The 24,758-nt window shown below is 32.7% G+C and overlaps 1 protein-coding gene across 1 annotated transcript; it reads right to left on the reverse strand.

Annotated features, from left to right (window-relative positions):
• Positions 1 to 2,263: 2,263 nt before the first annotated feature.
• On the reverse strand, positions 2,264 to 24,674 carry LOC145279697 (uncharacterized). The gene is made up of 3 exons (XM_080130978.1): positions 24,327 to 24,674; positions 12,624 to 12,822; positions 2,264 to 2,827 (listed from the first exon to the last, which is right to left on the reverse strand). Exons 1-3 carry the CDS (start codon positions 24,348 to 24,350, stop codon positions 2,301 to 2,303), a joined length of 750 nt encoding a protein of 249 aa, XP_079987104.1. The 5' UTR covers positions 24,351 to 24,674; the 3' UTR covers positions 2,264 to 2,300.
• Between the last annotated feature and the right edge of the window lie 84 nt (positions 24,675 to 24,758).

The raw sequence follows: 24,758 nt of genomic DNA on the forward strand, positions 1-24,758 counted from the left end.
GTAGAGGTCCCTAGATGTAAAAGATCTTTTTACTCCAATAGTTTCTTCCCCAGAACCGCAAGACTCTGGAATTCCATTCCAGGTCCCTGCTTCCCCAACAGTACTGACGTGCAGAAGTTCAAGTGTAACGTGAACCGACACCTTGCTGCCCAAATCCCTACATAGTACCCCAGTAGTTGTTGCCCCTGATAGTAGCCCCCTACACCAAAGTGGCAATTTGCCTTGTTTGGGGTGAAAATGTAATAAAAAAAAAAAAAAAAAAAAAAAAAGTAAAGTTAGAAGAACACTGAAAAGCTGTAATGCATGGAGCTGAAAAGTCGGGTATGGCTGACCATATCTGGAGAGAAAAGAGAAACCACCAGCTTTTATGGGACAAAGTAAAAATTTATAAACCAAGAATAACAACGGAGAGTAAGATAACTCAGAGAAACACTACTTATCCTGACTGGTGATGACTTACTAAGTAGACCCACTAAAGAATTGTCTACAATATGGGAATCATCTATTTATTAATAAGATAGTGTGTGTTATTTTGTATGTCACGCTTACATCGGAGTGACTGTCGTTTAATTGTTATGGACTTCCATTTCTTGTAATAAATAATTTTACCAAGAACTTTTTCTAAGTTTTGGTTTCAGTTTCAATTATAGCTGATGGCACTTCAGTAATGTATTTTTATTATAAATAATTTTATCAAGAATTCTTCATAAGTTTTGGTTTTGATTAAAGCTAATGCACCCAAGTCATATAGATACATTTTGCGATTTTTGAAATCGCAACCTTCTTGTCAACCTAATAAAAATGTAAAATATTAACTTGCTTCATAACTTCAACTTTTTTCATTAGCTAAAAATATAAACGTTTTTTTTTTCTCAAAAAAAAAAAAAAAAAATTGTTTCTTGTCCAGAATTTCCCTTATATTAAAAAACAAAAAATAAAGAAAAATCTATATGAATGTATGAAACGAAAATATCACATTCTGAAACACCTGTAAATTGATCAAGTATTTTTTTTTTAATAAAGAAAATCATTTTTAAACGATTAATGGAAATTCGTAGGCATTACTTACAACATAAATCTCTCCAGTTTGAATTATTGAGTTATCTTCCTTTGCTTTCATTTTTATTAGATTATTTTCAAAATGGTGGACAAAACCAGCACTCTCTTGCTATTCATAAAATTTGATTTTCTTATTCAAAAATAAAATTACATGATCAATTTATGTGACTTTTGGAATATGATATGAGGTGCCTTAAATAAGTTTCCAGATTTTTTTTTTTTTTTTTTTTTTTTACAGACATTTAAAAATGTCATTAGACTCTTGAAAATTCAATATGTTATTGCTGTACATCTTATAAGATAAATGACCAAATTTTATGATTTCAGGTTCAAATGAACAGCTACAGCACTCTACTAAAAAATGCAATCTGAATGTGAAGACACTTTAGAAGAACTATATGCAATTACATTCTATTTTAAACTTGAAAAAATGCCACAGAAAGAAAGGTATGGAATGCTTCAAACTACTTTTGGACCATCTTGCATGAATCGAGCATCAGTTTTTTTAGTGGGATACGGGATTCAAATAAAACAGGAAGTCTGTGAGGAATGATGAGAGGTGTGGAAGGAGTAAGGAAGTCAGAACACCAGAGTTGATTGGCCAAATAAAGAATTTCATTGATAAGGACCGTCGTGTGTCTATAGAGACAATGAGCGCACAGTTTGTATATCAGTGTGAGAAATGTACACACAATTATTCATGAGAAACCGAAGATGCGGAAGATTTGAGCGAAGCACCAGTCCACAACTCCATCCTTGTCACAGACTATTTAACCAAGCAGGGCATCAAGTCAATTCCTCACCCTCCCTATAGTCCAGATCTTGCTCCCTGTGACTTTTGGTATTCCCTAAGCTCAAGGAAAACCTTAGAGGCTGTCGTTATGAGATAATTGAGGAGATGAAAGAGGCTGTGATAAGGGTCATTGACAGGCTCACACAAAAGGACTTCTATAGGACCTTCCACAATTTGTTGGAACAGCTGGAGGAGATTACTTTGATGAGGACTAGAGTTTCATGTGTGTATAAGCAATAAAAGTGTCTATTTGAAAAAAGTCTGGAAACTTATTGAAGACCCATCATACTTTTGTCTCGGGTACCAACATCATACAGATTTTTCTTTTTTCGTTTTTAAATATAGGATGAACTCTGAGCAAGAACCAAACATTTTCATTAAAAAAAAAAAAAGGGAAAAAAAAAGAACAAATACAAAAAATATTTTTATATAAAATTCTTGTTTTTCGTTACGATGAGAAAGCGGCAGAAAATATTTTTGAGCATCCGGATTTATTTTCTCCGAATTTCAGTTTGTTTTGAGGGTTTGAATTTCCCTGCTTTTGCAAATATTTCTGTTTCTTCTTAAGAATTTCGTCTTCTGTCTCATTCTGTTTGTATTCGTAACCTTTGTAGCGAATCGCCTCAGAGTTTGCGGCGCCTTTACTTTCTATCCGTTTCTCAATCCTTTTCAACACCTCAGATTTCTCGATGCTCTTCACACGGAAACTGGCCTCTCGTTTTGCTTTGGATAGCTCTGTCTGCAGACGCTGTTTATGGACAGCCCGTTCATAGGCCAATCGCTCACCAAGATGAGTCCAGAGAAACTTTGGCAAGTATTTCATATTCCACAGCTCCCCCGCCCAAGGAGCAGAGGGTTTACTGCTAACCTCTTCTCCGTTTAGCATACGAGCAGCTAGTTTGGCATGGTTTTTACGTTTAAACTCTACCCAACCTTCTTTGTAGAGACGACCTTTCTTACAAACACGAGCCTCTTCTGAAAAATACAAGAAACAAAATTATTATTTATTAAAATAAAAAGATTATTTAAAAGATTTTTTTTTTTTTTTGAGAATTTTTTAATTTAAGTAAGCATCTCATTTAAATGTATAATAAAAAATTATTTTAAAAGTTTGTGTGTGTGTGTATATATATATATATATATAGTGTCTTGGAAGTTTTTTAACCTTTAAAACTATATAAAAAAACATTTAATTTTTATATTTTTTATCATTCATTTGAAAACTATTTAGTCAGTAAGTCATTTAATCACCTGCAATCAATGCATCAACTTGCTCTCTCAAATTCACTATAGTACTAATGTTAATTTAAAGGATCATCAGTTCATGAAACACTGTTTCGAGGATTTAAAAACAAAACAGTATATCAAATCATGGCTCCCCAACAGTGTTGATCAAACACCACTTCCCTTAATCTTAAGAACAAAAAAAAAGGTTACAGATATTAGATCTAGTTTCCTATTCTTACTTAATTTGGCTAGCCTATTCATGTTATAAAAATGAATTCCTTACCTGTGAGATTCGGGTTCCAAATTCAAAATTATATATATATATATATATATATATATATACTTCAGGTTAGGTATTCCAGAGTGGTAACTAGTGAATTTAACAATAAAAGAAGATCAAGATATATTTTTATTAATACAAACAAATTTACGTGGTCACGACACTGAACATGCTAATGTTTCTTCGGACAAATGGTTGGTTAAAACTAGAAGTCCTAGTCAGGCGACTTTATAAATGATTGCTTTCTACAGAAGAAACAAGTTCTGTGGAAAACAACCATTTATTAAGTCGACTGATGAGGACTTCTGGTTTTAACTGACCATTTGTCTGAAGAAACATTAGCATGTCCAGTATCGAAATCGTTTAAATTTGTTTATATTAATAAATAAATATATATATATATATATATATATATATATATATATATATATATACACACACACACACACACACACACACAGAACCAGCGAGCTTAGTTGGTTTTTCCAATGTATTATAAAAAAATACTATGTGAATTCCTTCATATAAATTTTCATCAAACCACTGCTTATTTAATTTCATAATACGATTTCTTAACTTAAATAACAAACGTTCTCTGACTTTCAATTGCATTCTGCCTGAGTTCCTGAATATAATCCAGAAATAATGGAATATCAGAATAGTTCCGTATCAGTAATGTTGGTTACACATTCAGAATATACAGAATTGCATTTCAGAATACTAGATCAGGGCTCTATGGACAAATTTATCTTTAGTTGACCTTTGATAACTAAATATTTTCGTTTACTAGCCAAATAGAAAAGTTACTAGCCAAGCCTATATGATTTTTAGAATATGATATCTTCGTTCTGTGCCGAGTATGTACATCATTTCTAAATATACAACAAATTTTATGTTGATACTTGAACGTATAAACATTCTAATTTCTTCAGATGTTTTTTTTTTTTAAACAGCCTTCGTTAAAAACAAAAAAAAGAGTATACTGTTCTATTAAACTTTCATTGTTTAAATAATTTAACTTTGTTCGTTTTATTAAAAAAAAGTTGAAAAGATATTTTTCACTCAGTAGTGAGGTTTGGAAGATTGCCCGTGAAAGAAATTCAATCGCCAAAAGATAAACGTTTCATTATTTCTAGTCGCCATTTTGAAAAAACACTCACAAATGCGACTGTTTTATTCGCAATGTAGAGCCCTGTAGATTGAATTAATGAACAACTTGAATTGTATTAAAAATGGTGTCTTACCATAGCAACTACTCACATTGTAAGTTATTTTTTTAACTAATGTATTAACACTGTTTTCCTTTATTTTTCTTTTGAAACCAATTTTAAAAAACTTAAGTTAAGACTGTTTCTCTTTTAAGTAAAAAAAAAAAAAATAACTTTCGATTAAAATGACCAGTTTGGTTTCAGATATAACAAAAAAGTAAATCAAATATGTTCTTACAAATCAAATATTGAGATTGTTTTTTTTAATAAAACACATGGCATTACCAAAAATTATGTACGTAAAAAATTATGTACCTAAATAATCATGTACCTAAATAATTATGTATGTAACTGACTAAATCTGTTAAAAATATAAAGTTAATCGCTTATGTTCTCTTTATTAAAATTGTTTGACTTTTTTGTTTAATAAAACAAATGATATTTACTTTATGGACTGTGCTATTTCTTAGATACAATTTTAAAATTCAATTTTTAACAAGATTGTCTGCTATAGCACAGAATAATTAACTAAGGACTTTTTCAAAATAAAACACAACATCCTCATACGAAACCTTCGACTGCTTTCTTTTTCATATGATTTTTTTCTTAACTGAAACAAAACAATAAACTATTTACTTTTAATCATGAGGAACAACTATTATAAATAATGCATTACATCAAGAAAAATATGAAAGAAATTTTGGCTATGTTAAATAAAACTGTTTCTTTCTCACTTCCACTTTTTGTTTTGCAAAATTTTGCCAGGAAAAGTCTCTTCTGATTAATGCCTACGTAATTTCAGTTTAATTTTAAAAACTAATTTTTATCTATAGTTTTAATAGGTATCCCAAACTAGCCTAGTTTATGATGTGAAAACTGGTAAATAAAGTTAAATTTCCCTTAACTTCAACTTGCGATATCTCGTTTATTTTTTGGTTATTTTGATAAAGTTTTGACTTAAATCAAATTTAATCTTTTTGCTTTATAGATATATAATTCTTTTTCTCATGTCTTTAATAGTTTTTTCCAGGCTACTTCAAGGTATATCACAAATTTTGGTGAACGCCACTTTATTTTTTGCACAAAAAACTGTTAGTGTTTTTCAAATTTGGTGCGCGTAATATTGTGAGTCTCTAGGTATAAAAAAATAGTACTATGGTGAGCTAAAAAAAAGAGTTTTATGTTGTTTTTCACAAAAAAAAAAAAAAAAAAAATTCAACTTGGAAACTTCAGTGAAAGAAATATAAAAAAAATTTAGTTGAAAAAATTCTGAAAATGGCACCGTTTTGTAGAGAAATATCTCCTCTTTAATAATCTGTTGGTGCCATATTACTACACTCATAAATCAAGGAGTGCCACTAATAAAAGTGAGTGTACCTACACATTGAGATTTACAACTTGATGCCAAGTGACCAAAGGATGAAGTATCACCACAAAAATCAACTGTCAGCACAACCAAATGAAAATGTAAACAAACAACTTGTTTCACTATGGATATATCAAGTTCTTAGGTGAGTTTGTTTCTGTTTATTTAAAACTTATAGAAAGTTATTGTTTAAAATAATATTTTTAGTGCATTAATAAAAGAAATGAAAATTTACAATTTAAAAAATAATGTCAGTTGTTTATTTTCAATATCTTCTTTCAAACTTTCATATGTTCTTTGCTTTATCTTCTTTTGGTTGGATAAACTTCAGCATTGTTAAATTATCTTTTAAAAATTAAACTGGGTACATTTTAAACCAAAAAACATTTGCAGTTGTGTGTGATGGCTGTGACGGAAAATTTTTTTTTTTCATTTTAAAAAAATGTGCCTCAGTTTTTTTTTTTGTTTACTTATCTAATTCTCTTATGTTCTGTCGGGCGTTTTTGAGATATCTAACATTTTGTTAAATTATTTTTATTAGACTGTACAGTTACATAACTTTAAAAAAAAATTAACATAATATAGCTCAGTTTTAAATTACGTGCAACAAGTCATGTGTAAATAAAATTAATTTCACATAAAAATGTGCATTTTTTTTGTTTATGTTCTATTGGGCGTTTTTGATAAATTTGAAGATTTTGTTAAATTATTTTTAATTATATTGTACATTACTTAAAAAATAAGAACTGAAAATATTAAGTTATGTGCACGTAGCGTGTAAATGAAAAAATTAATTTCACTGTAAAAATGTGTATCATTTTTTTTTATTTAATAATTCCTGAGATGGTATTTCTACAGTTTTTTTGCCGAAAATGGAGACGCCATTTTTTTTCATGCACATGTTAAAATTCGAGGAAGAAATCAGTATTTTAAACTATGACCGAAGTTAGAAATAAATAACAAAAAAAAATTAAATTGTATTCTTTGACAGCGATATATGAAACTGCGTCTAAACAAAAAGCATCTCTACAAAGCAAAAATGCTCATATGACAAATGCAATTGCCAGTTTGCGCAAAGAATCTCCAAACTTTCACAGTTAGTTAAGAGACAGAAAAAAGTGATGAAGAACCAATTGTATAAAAATATATATACTCTGAAACAAGTCAATAAGAGGCGGTTGAATGAAAATAATGATCTTAAAAAACAAGTTAGTCAATTGAAGTAGCAGCAAATAAAGCTGAAAAGTTCTACAGAAAAGATCACATCTTTACAAAAGCAAATGTAAGAAGTTGAGGATGGAGAAGCCATCCAGCAAATACTGGAAGAAAATAAAAAAGAAATTAGAGCAACCAGGGACAGTTTCTGCAATCGCTTTACTGATGATGTCAGGATGACAATTATAGGCCTCCAGGAAGTAGGTATTCCTGCTTCAAAATGTTCTAAAGTAATTGACATTGTTGGTTGCAACCTTTTTGAAGAAAAGCTGAAGGATCTTCCGTCAATATCCACATTGGCAAATATCAGTGATGAATCCCATTTAATTTCTAAGATTCATGCTACAGAAAAGATCCTGCAGTCATCAAGTGTCACACTCCATACAGATGGGACTAGTAGACAAAAACAAAAGTATTTGGGTCAACAGGTGACACTGAATGATGGAACTCTGGTTAGTCTGGGTTTTACTGAGGTTGCTTCAGAGGATTCTGATACACTGCTCTCTACAACCATCAATCTATTTGAGGAGTTGAGTGATGTCTACTGCCTAGTTACAGATGAGGGAAAAAAGTGTTTTTAAGCAGCTTCTGGAGAAAATCACCAGTTTAATGTCTGACCAGGCAGCAGTCATGCAATGTTACAACAAGAAATGTAGTTATTACCGGTTAACTACCTTTACAGAAAGACACTCAGATTCATTTTCTTGATTGTGATGCACATTTTTTACTCAGCTTATCTTCTTGTGAGACTGTACTAAAAGACATAGAGCAAAGTATGTGCAGTTCTGCCAGTGCCCTCGAAAGGGATTCTTCCATCCAATTTAAAAATTGGACTTCATCAGAATCAGCTAAAGCAAGGCTGATTAGAACTACTGCGGATGTTCTTGGACCTCGTGGAGACGATAAAAGTGGTTGCACAACTGAATGGCTGGCATTCTGCAGACAAAGGAGGGTACCGATCTCAAATCACAAGTTATCGGGCAAATAGGTTTAATTCTCTATTCGTAAATGCCCTGGCAATACATCACCATAAAGAACACATAAAATTGTTTTTTATTAGTGTTTGCAACGTCTTGCAATTTGAAATTACAGAGTGTCTTGGCTGACATTTCTGATGAGAGATTACATTCCCTTCTTGCTGCAGTTGGTCTGCTGAACATTTATTTGACAAAACCCTTCTGGAATCTTGTCAACAGCACTGTTCTGTATGTTGACTTCCATCACTATGTCAAGAAAATGGTTCTAAATTTAAAATGCTGGATCAACAGTCCACAGTTGTTATTAGACTGACTGCAGAGGTGTATTTGATGGGGAATTCTTTGAGTAAGGCAATGCATCTCTCCGTGTTGGTCTCACGGCCCCTGAACTTGTTTTAGAATGTTTGCACAAGGTACTCAGTAAGTTCCTCATTGTCACTAAGCACCAGTTGCATGACTTTTTAGAAGGAGGTGCTTTTGGAAAAGATGTAGATCAGGAGACAAGAGATGCCTTGAAGAGTTGCTCTCTAACAAATGTCAGGTGAGCATGCCTTTGGAGATTTAGATTTTAGCATTCAAACAAAACGACATGCATCACTACATAATCAATCATCTTCAAATATGCTCAAGCGCAATTGGACAACTGCTTGTTGGAAGTAATACCATCAACAAAGAGGCAATCCATTCTGAGCATCTCCAGAAAACATGCAAAAGATCTGCGACAAAGACATGCACAACAAGAAGCCCTTGTGAAACTTCATGTCCAAGAAAAAATTACAAAAATGAAATACTAAAGGAGGAAAAAGGACGTCAAGCTGCTGCTGAGAAAGAGAGAATTATCAACTCTGTTATCAAGCATGGTGGTTCAATGAAGTCTGTTAAACAGATAAAAAAGAATTCAGAAACTGGTTTGGAAGCACTGAAAGATCAACTGAGATATCTCAAGGTTGTATTAGAGATCAAAATCAACACTAGTGGAAATAAAGTTCAACTGGAAGCTGCTTTCTCTGACTACTTGAGAAGAAATCCAGTTGATTCATTTCCACCTCCAAAGCAACAAAAAAAGTCAATCTGCTGAACATTCAGATAACTCCTGCAGTTGTGATGAAGAACCATCTCAGGATATCTTCAGTTATGAGCATCAAGGACAATGGGTTGCTGTCTACTATGACACCAACTTTTACATTGGCCAAGTCATTGAGGTTATATCTGCATCCAGCATTGTAATAAAATTTTTATCGCAAACCAAAAGATTTTTTTCGATGGCCTTTGTCAGATGACATTGTACAAGTAGAGTCAGGATTTGTTACAGATAAGGTTTTGAGGTAATGCCAGTTTCAAGTGATGGTAGGATTTGGAGTGCTCTCGATATATCTACCATAACAGAAGCTTATGAAAGAATTCTGAGAGAAAATCAATAAGGAAAGGAATTGTAGTAAGACCTGCCTATAAAATATCTTACTTATTTACTTGTCTTTTAAGTTGAACGTTTTTCATTCCTTAAAAAAATGACTTGTGACTTTTTTGTATAACAAATTTCTAAATCTTATTGTTGTCGGTCCTTTTTTAGCGAGTTTAAATTTCCCAAAGTAAAAATATTTCTGTGGCAAAAAGTTTTGTTATTAGAAACAAGACAAACATTTTTTTAATTCCTCACCCAAAAATTAGTAAAGTTGCAAAGTTTTAAGCTTCTACCAATCACGGTTACATTTTTACAGCTATTTCAGTAATGTATACTTTTGACTCATTTTTTAACACTTTTTGGCCCTTTTTACCAAATTGTCTGTTTGACTGCTTTTACATGGTCCACAATTGAGTGGTTTTATCAATTTATAATTAAAAGAAAAATTATCTTGATCTCTAATGTGTTATGAATCATACTAAGAAGATTCAATACATTAACTATTGAAATGAAATTGATATGAACAGTCAAAGTTGCATTTTCGTGTCATATTTGCACTTTTTTTCCCGTTGGTAATGGGATTTTGCCTAGTGTTTAGGTTGGTTTCATCTAATAATTGTTGCTTTCATTAGTATTAATTTTCATTTACCACAAGATGACATTACATTTATAAGGATTTTTCACTTGTTAGTAGCTTACATTTTAATTATATACTATGAAATTTGGCTTCTGGACTATGATAGCAAATTTTCAACTTTCTGACAAACTTTGAACGATCATAACTTGATGGCTAATTGAGCTACCAAAATAAATTTGGTACTTTTGTTTATGGTTTACAAAAATCTATATGACCACATTAATTTTTTTTTAGATATAATGAAAATAAAATTTTGGTTTGGGATACCTAGTTTTAAAATTAAACTAGAATTAAGTATTAATCATGAAGAACGTTTCCTCGATATACATCAACAAGATTTGCTAAGACTTCTGCTAGCAGAAATCAAAAAGAAACAGTTTTATTTAATATAACTTAAATTTCTGGTGATCTTTTAACATTGTGGGGTTCTCTGTTGGTGCTGAATCGTTCAACATTAAACATAGAATTTCTTCAGTTAATCTACTTTCCTGGGCAGTGCTGGGACACAGGCAGCTAGTAATATATATATATATATATATATATATATATTCTCTTAAATATTTCATTGGATAGATGCCAAAAATTTCCTTGTGAATTCACTTAATATTATTTCAGAATTCATCCACTTTATTCTTATCACTTTCTACATTCATTTTAACTTTATTAGGTAATTGCTATATAAAAAATGAACTAATTGTGGTATAGATAGTTTTTGAAATTTTCTTACAAATACTTTATCTGACAGTGTAAAGATATTAAAAATGTATTTTATATTTTAAAACATCTTAATATCCTCCTCCTCCTCCTCCTCATGTCCAATATGGTAGCTAAACATAATGATCTAACAACGCTTTAAACATTCAAGTTTGACATATGATCACATTAGTCAAGCAATTAGAATATAAATAAATTAAACCTAATTGGATTCACACAAGATTATATTAATTAAAAGATCTTTCATTTTAATAAAAGATGAATTATAAAATTATCCGTTTTTGTTTAAATCTGGGCTCTTCCCCAGAATTACCCCTAAACTAAAAACAAAAATAAATAAAAAATTTTGTGCCAGTGACAAAACGAAACTATCATATTCCAAAAATTATGTAAATTGATCAAGTAGTTTTATTTTTATAAAGAAAATGATTTTTAAATGATGAATGGGAATTTATACGCAAATAATCTCCCTTGCTTTGTTTATTTTTAGATTTTTTTTTCCAAAATGTCAAGCACTCCTCTGATACTCAAAAAACTTGATTTTCTCATTTAAAAATGAAACTACTTGATCAATTTACGTAATTTTTGGAATATGATATTTTCATTTTGTCACTTTATTTTATATGGGTGAATTCTGGACAAGAGCTTAAATCTGTTTTCAGAGATAACTAGCATGATACCCATTACTGAAGGTGGTATTTTACCAATTATTCATAAAATTTACAAAAAAACGATCTTAAGATTAATTTTTTGTATTATTATGAAGATTGAAATCAAGATATACCACTAAGTCTAATATCTAAAATCTGTATTCCAAACATGATCAGTTCCACCCTCCCCCTTGCATAAATGGAACTAAATATAAATCACATTAACCACCCTTATACATAGTAACTGTGTTCCTAAATTCATAATGGTCGGTTAATTCGTTTCAAATTTACCCTGCACAAACAGACCTAATTTTATATCGATAGAAATTTTGTTTAATAGATTTTTATTGTTAATTTTCTTATCAGTTAGTTAAGATATCAAACATTCACTCGCTAACTCAGATATTCCAACCAAGAGATCTTTTCAAGATTCTGACTGTCCCTTTAAGTGCAATTGTGTAAATCTCTCTTGCATTGGGTTCACCGGGTATATTTACCAGATAGTTTTTAAATTCTTTTTCATGAATCCAGTTGCTCCTATCATCACTGGAATGATAGAGATCTTCCTAAGATTCCAGTTTCTTTTCATATTGTACATAAGACCTTGGTATTCATTTAGTGGATTGAAATGCTTTGTCATTAATGATTAATTACAGACTCCCTCATCCATGCACTGATCAGTTCCTAGTTAGCATTCTGGTAAAGTTTGAATCGGTTACAAATGGCTGCATGAATTGTAAGAAATCAATTATGACTATGGCTAATCAGAATTAGCTTAATTTTCACAATGAGCCTCCAGCCAAAAGCCACTCACTTTTAATGCTTAATGAAATTGATGTATGTGTTTTTGGGAGTGTCAAGAATGTCGGCAATTTTTGTCAAAAACTGAAAACATGAAAGCATGAAGGCCTCAAGCAGAACGCAAAGTTATCTGATAATGTGGAAATGTTTTTGCAACCAAGATTTTCTATGTTCACAGTTTTTTTGGAAAATGCAAATAATCCTTGCGACCGTCTATGAAAATGGATTAAAGATTTGTTGAAAGATTTCGTTTTTTGAATTTTAAAAGTCAATATTGGAAACTCTTTTTCTTACCATCGACCTGAAGAAAGATCCGTCCAACTTCTCCAAATTTCGATAAACGTTCCTTTAAGATTTTCACATTCATAAAACGAGGAATTCGACTTAAGTAGATGATTCCAGACTTGTGTTTTTTTTCTGTTAGTTTAGCTCTCTTTTCCTTTGGTGTCTCATCATCGTCTGTGTTTGCGTTTGATTCAGTCAACATTTCTGTCTGTTTAAAAAAAAATTTAAAAAAATCTATTTCATTCTTAGAATAAAACCAACATTTTTTTGTTCAGTGCTTTTTCAGAAAAATCTGATTAAAAAAAAAGAAAGAAAAATCTGTATGATGTATGTACCCGTGATGGAAAAAATATTGTACACCAGCAATCATGTAAATTGATCAAGTAGTTTCATTTTTGAAAAAGAAAATCAAATTCTATGAGTAAACTATGAATGACACTCTTGCAGTGCCTTCTTGAAAACAGTCTGAACGAACAAGGGAGATAACTCCAAATAATTCAAACTTGCAAGATTTAAAAAAAATTCTTAACATGGTGTTTAAAAATAATTTTCTTTATGAATATAAAACTAGTGGATCAATTTATGTGATGTTTTTTGTATATGGTATTTTCTTTCCATTATACAGATTTTTCTTTATTTTTGCTCTTTCACAATGGAAGCCACATGGGAATCAAGACAAAATAAAACTGTGGTGCAGCTCCTGGCTTCGGATATTTTATTTTGATGAGTATGTATTGATGATGTATTAGTGGTGGGATGATTAATCGGAATCGTTAATCGTAAGAATCGTGTATTTTAGGGGTATTGAAATCGGAATCGCATCATTAAGAAATACCTTAGATTTACGATTCTTTCATTACGATTCTCTTATATTTTTAAGTTGAACTGTTTGTTTGAAGTGAGATTAATGCTGTCAAAAATTTATGATAAAAACGTCATAGAACTTTTCATAACATATTTAATGATATACAAGAATTTATTAACTACTTTAAAGGTAATCTTTATTTATCTTAATGAGTTTCGAAATTTCTTTGAATTTTTTTCTTTAATTTTTTTAATTAAAATTTTTTTTTTACTTTTAGCTTAATTTGCTTTTATATTTCACCATTTCGTTTTTTAGTAATAAATGCTTTTCTACATTAAAAACCGACCTTGTGTCTGCCCTCATGGGTAGGCAAGTAAATAGGAAATAATATATCGGCTGAAAAACGTTTTTCGACCACCATAAAAGCATTGCAATACATTTAAACCTTGAAGATTTGCCGACATGCACACTTGTTGTTAACTAGCCACTACTTGTGTTTCAAAATGAAAAAAAAAGAAGCATTTTAAAATAGTAAAATCACTAAAGCTTTTTTCGTTTTGGAAGTGGGGTTTCAGATGCCCGTATTATCCAAAAGAACCAGCTATGTAAACACTTTGCAATATTTTTCAATAATTATTTTTAAAAAAATTCTTTACAATCAATTTTTATTTAAAATTAAGAAATTATTTTTCTAAAATATTTTGTTTATATATGTTTACATTTTGTTTTTAAGTAAAATTAAGAAATTAATTTAAAAAATATTGTTTATATTCATCTTCATTCAAAAGGGTTATTTTGTGGTAGCTCCACCGGTTGTTAACCTAAATTTTCCGAATGTCAGAACGAGGCTCGTCTGCCAGACCTACTCATCTAAGCTTCACCGATTTTTTTTTTTTTACATGGGGATCACCTATCACTTATCAAAACCCGGGAGCCACTCGGGGATAAAGGTTATTGTGTGTACACTAATCAGTGGGATAGTATCGTAGTAATAGTTAGTATTGGGGATTTGATAGGTGTTATTACTTAAGGGGGCGGTTCATCAGGCATTTGTTTGTGTTAGACTTGAAGACATCCAAGTTGAATTCGGGGGGAGAGGAAACAGGCAAGCGGCAGAGAGTTCCACAGGCGTAAAGTTCTAAGAACGAAGCTTTGTTCATGGAATCTACATTTTGATTTAGGCACAGATAAAGAGTGGGGAAAATTATTGACAGTGGTTTCAGATAGTCGGGTGTTTTTCGTGAAAGATTGGCGGGGGGGGACCAGAGAATGGAGCTCAGACGAGCACTTGCCATGGAAATAACGATAAAACAGAGACAGGCTCGCAACGTCTCTTCTGTGGGAGAGAGGTTGCAGGGAAGAGAAAAGGTCATCCCCCACTAAGCCACGAAGTCTATTTTGTACTCTGTCCAGGCAGGATAGACTGTTTTTAGCAGCTCCTGCCCAAATGTGGCAGCAGTACTCCATCCTTGGACGTACTTGGCTTTTATACAGATAGAGAATTGCATCATTAGTGAGATATCTTCTGGAGCGGTAGAAGGATCCCACCATTTTCCCAGCGATCTTGGCCACAGACTTGATGTATGTGTTCCATTTCAGATCAGGAGTGAAGGTCAAACCCAGAAGCTTATCAAAACATGGGGCCTCCCCTAGACGAGAGCCATTCATTTCAATCGATGCCAGATGGGGATCAGAGCGTTTATGATGTAATGATAGGAGCTTGGTCTTAGATGCATTAAAAGTAACCAGCCACCTCTTCCCCCACTGAACCATGCGCTCAAGATTTGAGGAGAGAGAATCAGAGAGATTGTTGCCATTTACGGCCTTTGATGTGTTGCTATAGATGGTCGTGTCATTAGCATAGATGTCAACGAAGGATTTTAGTATGTGTTTTGGGAGATCATTGATGTAGATCAAGAAGAGAGTTCGACCCAGCATGGACCCCTGAGGGACTCCAGCATTAATACTGTGGGCCTCTGATTTCTGCCCATCAACCACTACTCTTATGAGCCTATCAGAGAGAAATGATTTAATGATAGAGAAAACATTTCCAGTTATACCGTAGCTGGAAATCTTGTGAAGCAGGCCTTTATGCCATACCTTATCGAAGGCCTTTGGTATGTCAAGAGCAATTGCCCTAGAAATGAAGCCTTTGTCGAGAGGTTCGCTAATTCTATGTGATATAACTGTTAGCATGTCAGCTGTAGATCTAGCAGAACGGAAGCCATATTGCGTGTCAATAAGATGGTTATTTCTGCTGAGGTGGTTGACTACTTCTCTATTTAATATGGATTCCAGCAACTTACTCATGACACTCAGGAGACTTATTGGTCTGTATTGAGAGGGAGATGACTTATCACCTGAATTCTTAAATACAGAGCATACTGATGAGGTTTTCCAGGGTGTTGGAAAGCACTTCTCCTTAAGGCAATGTTTAAACAGTTTGGTAAGTATGGGGCAATTTCTGCTTGTAGCTTTTTTAATACAATAATTGGAATACCGTCAGGGCCAGTTGCGATTTTTTTTATTATGATTTTATCTGTTTTTTTTTAAAATTTTTTTTTGGAGGGGGGGGGCATTTTTTTTTTTTTTTTTTTGCCGAAGTTTTTGTAATTATTAACAGGAAAATTGATGAAAGTCAAAATGGAATCCTCGTTATATAAAATAACTCCTGAAATTGATTGTTATTAATTTCATGGTGCATGTTTAATTCATGGTTAAAATATTTGTTTTGACTTTTATCTTCAATGAAAGAAATTTTACGAAAAAAAATCGTTTTTGAAATTCCCTTAATTGTATTTCCACTTTTTTGCTGTACCAAATTTTTTTGCTACGCAAAAACTTTCGATTATATAATGGTATATTTCAAAACAATTCCACAGGAATCGGAATCGGACTTGGTATCGGAATCGTTAATCAACATTTTCCTGGAATCGGAATCAGAAACAATTTAGGAATTGTCCCAACACTAACATCATTGAAAAGATGCTAAATACCTTTTTAAAAGCTTTAATAATTAATATACACGTAGATAAATTGACAAATGAAAAAGATGGAGAAGAAAATAAATGTTATGAATGGGTCACCAGTTGGCAAGTGCTAACTCAACAATGTGATTTTATGAATGAAGGTGAGAAAACATGAATTAACAAAAAAAATATATTTTTATATCACCAACTTTACAAAGATGTAAAATATACTTTGAACAACCAAAGTTCGAGAAGTTTTAAAGTTCTTAAATAAGAATTTGACAAAAACGTCATAAAATTTGTTTCATATTTCCAGTGTGTATATGTGTGTGTGAATTTACCTCTGAAAACATGCTAAGATCAAAGTGTAGTATATATGTCAATTTTCAATCTCATTTGGTATGCCCCAAAATGGGAAACTTATTGTCTTAAGTGTTATTTAGTTTTATGGCATATCAACCCTTTTTCGATCATTTTGGTAAAAGTTTTTATGCTTCAAGTTTTTTATCTTTTCAGATAATTATTCATTTTTTTGTTTGTTTTTGTTTTTTTTTACAACATATCAACCCTTTTGTCTTATTTAAAGCCAAATCTGGTTATTATAGTAAAAATTTTTATATTTCAAGACTTTTATCTTTTCAGATATTTATTCATAATGTTTGGTTTGCTTATTTTACATCATATTATCTTTTTGGGGGTTATTTAAGGTTGAATCTAATAATTTTGGTAAAAATCTTTATGCTTCAAGTGTTATACTGTCGTGAGTTTGAGTGTGTGTACTAGTCTCTATAGTGTGGCTTCTTCACTATCTAAACCTAAGTCATTGCGTTGCAGTCTATTTACTTTTTGTAATCAGTCTAAGTATGTTGCGTGCGTGTGTCATACATAACAAACACATACATGTATTTTGACATACCTTTTCAACTGTGTCGTTGACCTTGTGGTTCACCTGGGATTTGTTTGTTCTTGGAGGGAAGCTGGAAACTGTTTGAATGAATGTATTTCACTCCAAAACGATGGTTGGTTTTATATATAGTTTTTATTCACTTTTCAGGTGTTGACTGCAGAAGAATGGAAACTGAGTGTCTTTGCTCGTGGTTAATTCTAATCTCCAATTTGGAGACACGTCATCTCTCTCCCAAGTGGGGGGGGGTACAACTTGTTAAACTATCTGCTCTCTTTGACGTTCAAATTCCAACTCTCTCCATGTCCAGCCAACCTGATCACGTGGTGACAACTACGCCATTCCAGTCAGCTGTTTTTAGAACTTCCGGTGCAACTTGTCTATTTTATACCTCAATAATGTTTTGACAACTTTTATCAAAACATAGCTTCACATCTCATCTCTTATTTACCTTGCAAATTATATAGATAGATATAGATACACATAGATATATAGATAGACTGACAAACAGATAATTTCTCGTATTCCACAACTATATAACAGAAGTTCTTTATCTTTTAAAATTTAGTCATGGTGTTTTGTTTGGTTGTTTTGCAAAAGAATTTCAGCTTAGGGTACTTAATAGGTGTCACATTACCAAGTTATTGTGTTTATAGATTTGGTTAATTTGACATGGACTTGTTACTTTTTGGGTTGAAACAATATTTATTGGTTGAAAAATATTGAGTTAACACGTTTCTGTGAAAACTCTGTCTTGCATTTTAGCAGATTCCAATTTGGGAGAAAGGTTTAAAGGAGAGTCGATTTTAGGTAGACATCTTTAGTGAAAACTTTTTTGATTTATACTTAAACTAGCGGGGGGTACCCGGCGTTGCCCGGGTGTTTGGAGGTGTGTGCGGTTTTGGGTAAATCAAAACTCCGGGGTGGTTAAAATAAAATAAAAAGTTTTGGTAAGTGAGTATGAGGATCGAACCCGAACCCTTGAGGCAAAGTTGGAAGAAATTAAAGTGTGAAAAAAAAAAAACGTGTGACGTTAACCACTGGGCAACCGCGACATACTAACGGAAACACGTTTGAATTTATTTAACTATTTAGAATTGGCAGGTGCACGTTTTAATGACTTAATGAGGTCAACTTTGACTGCGGGACAGTATTTTAGTTACTGCGGGAATGCTTTTTTTATTTTTATTTTCCCAAGATCTGGGAGAGGGGGGCAGCTCCCCATAAAAAGGGGATTGCCTAAATTGCAATTGTCTGATATAAGGAAAATTATTTCCACATTAATCAAATCTGATTGCTTTCGGACATTTCCGGCCGTCGCGATCGGAAAAATACCACCAGAATTAGTGTCGCTTTTATTATACGAAAAAGCCTAATCCACATGCGGCGAGCGAAAAATATTGAATATTTATCTTTCCGAAGTCGAGCAAATTAAATAGACAGGTGATCTCCGCTGATAACTCGTAGATATTATGATTTATATGTGATATAAAAAGTTTTAAAAAGTTGTGAGCTGACTGACCGCTTCTCGGAAAACAGCCTTTTGCAGACATACACAAAAAGTGAACATACATACATACATTTTCACTTTTATATATATAGATGTGAGAAAATGAGAGAAATATAAGATGATAAACACAAGTCAAATAATAAGCTTAAAAACATAAATTAACAAGAGAGATATTTTATATAGGTTTAAATAGGAACTTTACATAGATAGGAAAACAGAATTTTTATTCATATTTTTAAAGTCCTTGTAGAATAAGGAGGATTAATTAGCTGAGATATTGAAGAAGTCTGAAATGATAATTTAATCATCCATGATTGTAAAAATCATAATCAAAACCACTTAAGTGCACAAATTATATTCAAGAGTTATAAATAAAAGTTAATGTTCATTTGTTTTCATTGTAGAAAGAAAGTTCAGTGAGAAAAGTTGAAAATATTAAAATGAATAAGTTTATACATTTATTTTTCACTAGCCTGGTTGCCCGGCATTGCCTGGGTGTTTGGAGGTGTGTTAAGCAAAAGAAGTGGTAGTATGCAGGCAGGCATGAACATGTGTCGTGAAGAAGGAAAAGAATGTGAAAAAAAAAGTGACGTATTTGCTGTTATGCCCATCGCCAAACTGAAAGTGATGTAGGTTTAAATTAAGGCTAGTCAATCGAAAGAGGAGATGATTTGCTAAAATGTCGGCGAAAAAAAGAGAACCCTCCCTGTAGAAAAGTGCGCAGTTGAGGGTAAAGGAATTAATGTTTTTAGTCAAGCTTTTCATATTTGTCATCCTAAGGGTCGAGCTTCAAAATGATATTGATCTCGTGAAAATTTGTTGCCTCTGTCAAAAGTTTTAGACATACATACATACATACATTTAAACAGATAGGTGAGATTTACATTATTGATGAGCAGACAATAATGAAAAAAGTATGTGTTTAGTGTCTGCATGCATATGCTTATGACTGTGTATGCACAAGGTAACATATTAAGTTCCAAGCCTGATAGAGGGGCAAGGGGTGGGGATGTAAATCTTACCTCTGTCGTGGATTTTGGCTCAACTGTTTATTGAAGGAAAATCTGGAATGTATGAGGTCGAAGTGGATCCAAAAGAGCTATTTTGAATAAATTTTTTTTAAAATCCTGATTGGTCAAAAATATGGTGAAAATGTACTGGAGAACCACTCAAAGACTTACCTTTAAGAAGTTGATTATGGGGAGGTTGAAAATAAAAAAATGCTGTTTGGAATAAACACCCTTAACCTCCCCATGTTAAGAATGGTTTTCGGAATAAACACCCTTTGCAGGTTGGACAACCAGTGTACACTGACTGTCTTCGGGTGGTCCCCTCAGTGCACTTTCACTCAAAATATTATTATTTGCTTTTATTAATTAAGGTGGATGTTGCTTAAGCATGTTCGTTTGCGAATGGTTTTAAACTTTGTTACTAGAGCTCTTATCACACATTGATTTCTAATCAACCACAAAACTATACCTTCCCCACCCCGACTGATGAATTTCTTTCCGCTAGCCTCTTATAAAGCAAATCAAAGGAATACACCAAAATTATTTTAATATTAAAACAAAAAAGATACAAGGGCGTGCGATAAGTAATGTCCCTGACACACTTCCCATAGCAGTAGAGCAACGAAACTTGGCACAGTTATTAGTCTTTCTCTACATAGGAACCACCCAGAGTTATGCATTTCTCCCATTGTTTGATGCAACTCTGGAGACCGTTTTTGTAGAACACCCCAGGTTGGTCCTCCAACCACGACGTGACTTCAGAAATCAAGGCTGCATCATCTGGGAAACGCTTTCCTTTCAAAAACAACTTCATGGCTGGGAAGAGCTGAAAGTCAAAGGGTGCAAGGCCAGAAGAGTAGGGAGGATGGGGAAGGATTTCATAACCACACGCCCATGCTTCTGATCTGGTGGCATGCAAGTTGTGGACCGGAGCGTTGTCCTGCAGGAGGAGGGTACCTTTGCTGATCTGGCCCCACCTCTTGATTTTGATAGCTTTCCTTAACTTCCTCAAAAGTGAAGCATAATAGGCTCCTGTAATTGTGGTACTCTTTGCCAGGAAATCTGTTATCACTACTCCATCCTAGTTTCAGAAGACTGTGAGCATGATCTTGCCAGCGGAGGGCTGCACGGCCATGTTTGAATTCACAATGCCAGCGTTTTACAAGGTCATATGATGGGGCATTATCACCATAAGTTTCTTTCGTTTCATCAAAAGTCTCCTGTGGTGTGCCTCCTTTCAAATACAAAAAACGGATCACTGCTTGACATTCAACAGGCTCCATTTCACACCTGACTCAGTTCAAACACCTGTAAAACAGAAACCCCAATTAGTTCAGAGCTGTAATTTGCCACATAACCCGGAGAGATATAAATCATTACACATGCAAAATTTCAGCTAGATCAGACAACTGGAAGTGGGTCAGGGGCATTACTTATTGCACGCCCCTCGTAGATAGACCCAAATAATATGCAGTATTATTTTTTCCCAACACCGGTTGAAATGTGAAACCAATGGCAAACATTTGGCAGCCATTATAGAGTTAAGCATCAATATAATCTTTTTTCCTTTTAACATAATACGTACGGCTGTAGTAAAATTCAAATATGATTTTGGAACCTTTAAAATGTCAATTCGAAAAAACTTGTGTATTATGATTCATTTATACTTCTAAAACGAAAATAGTACTTATGCATTTATGTTACCGTGCCGGAATAATAAAAAGCATAAGCCAAGCATGTGGGATCCCCCTCCATGAGTGAAAAATTTACTTTCACCATGACTAATGTTTGTGGGAAATTTTTTAAAAATCCAAGGTGAATAAACGAATGGACAAACCATTTGGGGGCAATTTTACCCCTATAATCGGCCCTAGGGGGCAACCAAAGTTAACTCAGAAAATCCGTTCTGGCAAAAATTTACTTTCCCCAGGACTAATGTTTGTGCAAAATTAAAAAAAAAAATCCAAGGTATGGTTTATTAAGTACGAACAGATGAGCAGACCAACAGGGGTGAATTACTAGGTCCAATCCTTTCTTTGTCGGGGGATCAATAACGTTATTATTTTGAAGGTCATTCTTAACCTGGGGAAGGGGGGTGTTTTATCACTATTACTATTCTGTACTTCCACCTAACAATTTAAAAAAAAAGATATTGTGAAACTTGAATTTAACGACAAAGTAGTAAAAAATCCTTACAAAAAACAAAAGGTGGTACTCATGCACTTATTGATCCGTGCTGAATAAACATTATTATTTAAAAAGCCATTCTTAACAGGGGAGGGGAGGGTGTTTTGTACGTATTCTAGACACCGCCAAAAATTGCCGAAAAATCAAGTTGTTGTTGTTTTTTAAAACAAAATTACATTTATTAAAATCCATTATTTCCGAGTAACTTTTTTTTTCCAGAAAGATAAAACCCTGAATTTTATCATATAAAAAGCAGAATAATGTAAAACTTTTTCTACTATTTTTAATTAAATTTTAAATGTTAAAATTTCCCCAAAAGTTAACAATCGACATTTTTTGTCTTGCACAAAAAATGTATATAAATAGTTTAAAAAAAAAAAAAAAAAAAAAAAAGAAGGTTTTTGAAAGAATCAATTTGTTTATTTCTTGTCTAACTAAGATTTAGGATGATTTTCTATGAAAATATGCAAAAATATTATGATATAAGTACCTGGATTTCAAATAATTCCACTTATTCATATAGGCAACCAGTTACTTCGCATCGATTTGAGACAATGTTTACATTTGTACTTGATAAAAAGCAAACTACCGAAGACCAAACAAAACTTATTTTTCAGTGACAAAAATTTCAATGTATTATTAACGCTGAGGCTGGCCAGTACCAGATGGGTGACCATTTGTATGATTTTTTTTTTTTAATGTGTATGTGTTTGGGGGTCAGGCTCCCCAAAATGGGGGGGGGGGATTTAAAGCAGAATAAAAAAAATTATTTCAGCGTGTTTGGTCCATTGTAGTCGAAAGGCGGCAAACGTTTTCAAACGGGATCGAAAAAATGCTATTTTTAACACAAAGGGCACAATATTTATTGATTTTTTTTTTTGTATCGATTCTTCAAAGCAGTCCCTGTTTAATAATGGTCATGTATTATGAAAATACGATTTTAAAAAATAGCGCGGATCAGTAAGTGCACTAGCACCCAAAAGGTATATAATTAATAAATGTTACCAGAAGCACGGTGAGGCTTCTCTTTCTACCAGTATTGTTTCATTTTCGATTTTTGAGCGATTATCGAGATTCCAACGATGACCATCACATATGTCCGCCAGTTTTTCTTGTTCTAACCTTACACTCGATACTACTTGTGTTTCAAAGTAAATAAACCCTTTAAAATAAGTTTTAAAAAAAATTATTCAGGTAGGTAAGAGTAACTTACCTTTGGTAACATTTGTTATATATTTGCACCCGGCACCCCTCCCTTTTTTGTTAATAATAAAAACACCTTTCCGTTTTGTTGTCCAGACTACAAAATGCTCCCAAGTTGTTTTCATGAGGTGGTGTTTGTATCGTAGAGAGACATCAGAAAAAAAACATGAAACTGGATGATAGAAAACCATCGGTATTTACTCGGGTGACCTCGTGACCTGTACTAATAGTTGGATATGTTTACATAGCAATCCTCATGTCTATCAATATTGGCACGATAAAAGGCAGTAAGAGGTTATAACGCTAGCCAAAAGGCAACGGCATAAGATGAAATCCGGGTTGCTGAAACGAAAACCACGCTACAATTTCATTTATTCATTTTTATAAAAAGTCGATAAAAGTGATTAAAAGTGAGATATTATTAATAAATGTGTAGTACTGTCTTTAAACAGTAAAACAATGTCGATAAAAAGTGTTGTTACTATGGCAACTAAAACATGTCCTTTGCGGCTGCGCGAGAAACGGGAGACATCGTTGTTTTTGGAGGGTGTTCGGCAGGGAACTCTTACCGCGACCAGTACCCATTTATTAATTATATAATTACAATTGTTGCCCTGTAGTCTTTTTTTGTTGTTTTTTTTTTTTGAATTGTTGGTTTTTATTCATAGCTTTCATCAAGTTCCGTCCGTCTTTGATTTATGTTTAACAGTTTTAAAATATGCAAACGAACATCGCTGGGTTTTTTTAGAATAACAGAATATTTGAAAACTGTTAAACATTAATCAGAAATTACTTTTCCAGAACATCAGATCAGCTGGCGGTGAATGTCAACAAAGACGAACGGATCTTGATGAAATTTAATTTTATATATTTTTAAAGGAAATAAAATAAAACAATTTACAAAACAAACTGTGCACGTGTTTTTTAAAAAAACAAAACAAGTTTTATTTTGTGGGTTACTTTTGGATTTTTGTCGTAACACACTACCAGAATTTAGTGCGCCAATATTAGCAGCCACAGCGGCTGATTCATACATATAACCTTAGTAAAATATAAAAGTCAAAAACATTTGAATATGAAAGATAAACAAACAAATTAAAATGAATTTTGAAAAATTTACAAACCTCGTGTTCATCTGAGGAGGCCATTTTGAATAGGCGAACCGGTGTAAAGTAAAAATAATACACGGTGTAAAAGATGGAATTTCCCCCTTTTTCGTTTTCTGACTGCAGCAAACATGGAAAATCTAAATCTCAAAATCTATTTTTCCCTGAATAGAATTTTTTACTTGATTACTGAAAATTATAAAATAATTCGAATAAAAAACTGATCTTTCAAATTAAATTATTTTTAGTATGGAATTTCTTTGAAACCGTCTGAATTAAACTTAAAACGTTGTGACTGTTGTGGTCATGTGCCACATGTTTCTCTTGTACCACATGACTCATGTACAATCCATTGACACGGGAATTCGTAATATTAACGTGTGAGCAAGAAAATTTAATATCACCATATTTTTTCTTTTTAAATAATGTCAAGTTATTTAATCTTTTTTT

This window comes from Euprymna scolopes, chromosome 7, assembly GCF_053919585.1.
Source record: "Euprymna scolopes isolate OS-2025 chromosome 7, ASM5391958v1, whole genome shotgun sequence".
Taxonomy (NCBI): Eukaryota; Metazoa; Mollusca; class Cephalopoda; order Sepiida; family Sepiolidae; genus Euprymna; species Euprymna scolopes.

Excerpts from the sequence above, each read along its gene's own strand:
- LOC145279697 (XM_080130978.1), bottom strand. The coding sequence starts at position 24,350 with ATGGCCTCCTCAGATGAACACGAG. Across the intron at positions 12,823-24,326 it reads CCTCCTCAGATGAACACGAG|ACAGAAATGTTGACTGAATC; the intron begins GTTTGTAAATTT and ends TTTTTTAAACAG. Across the intron at positions 2,828-12,623 it reads GATCTTTCTTCAGGTCGATG|AAGAGGCTCGTGTTTGTAAG; the intron begins GTAAGAAAAAGA and ends TGTATTTTTCAG.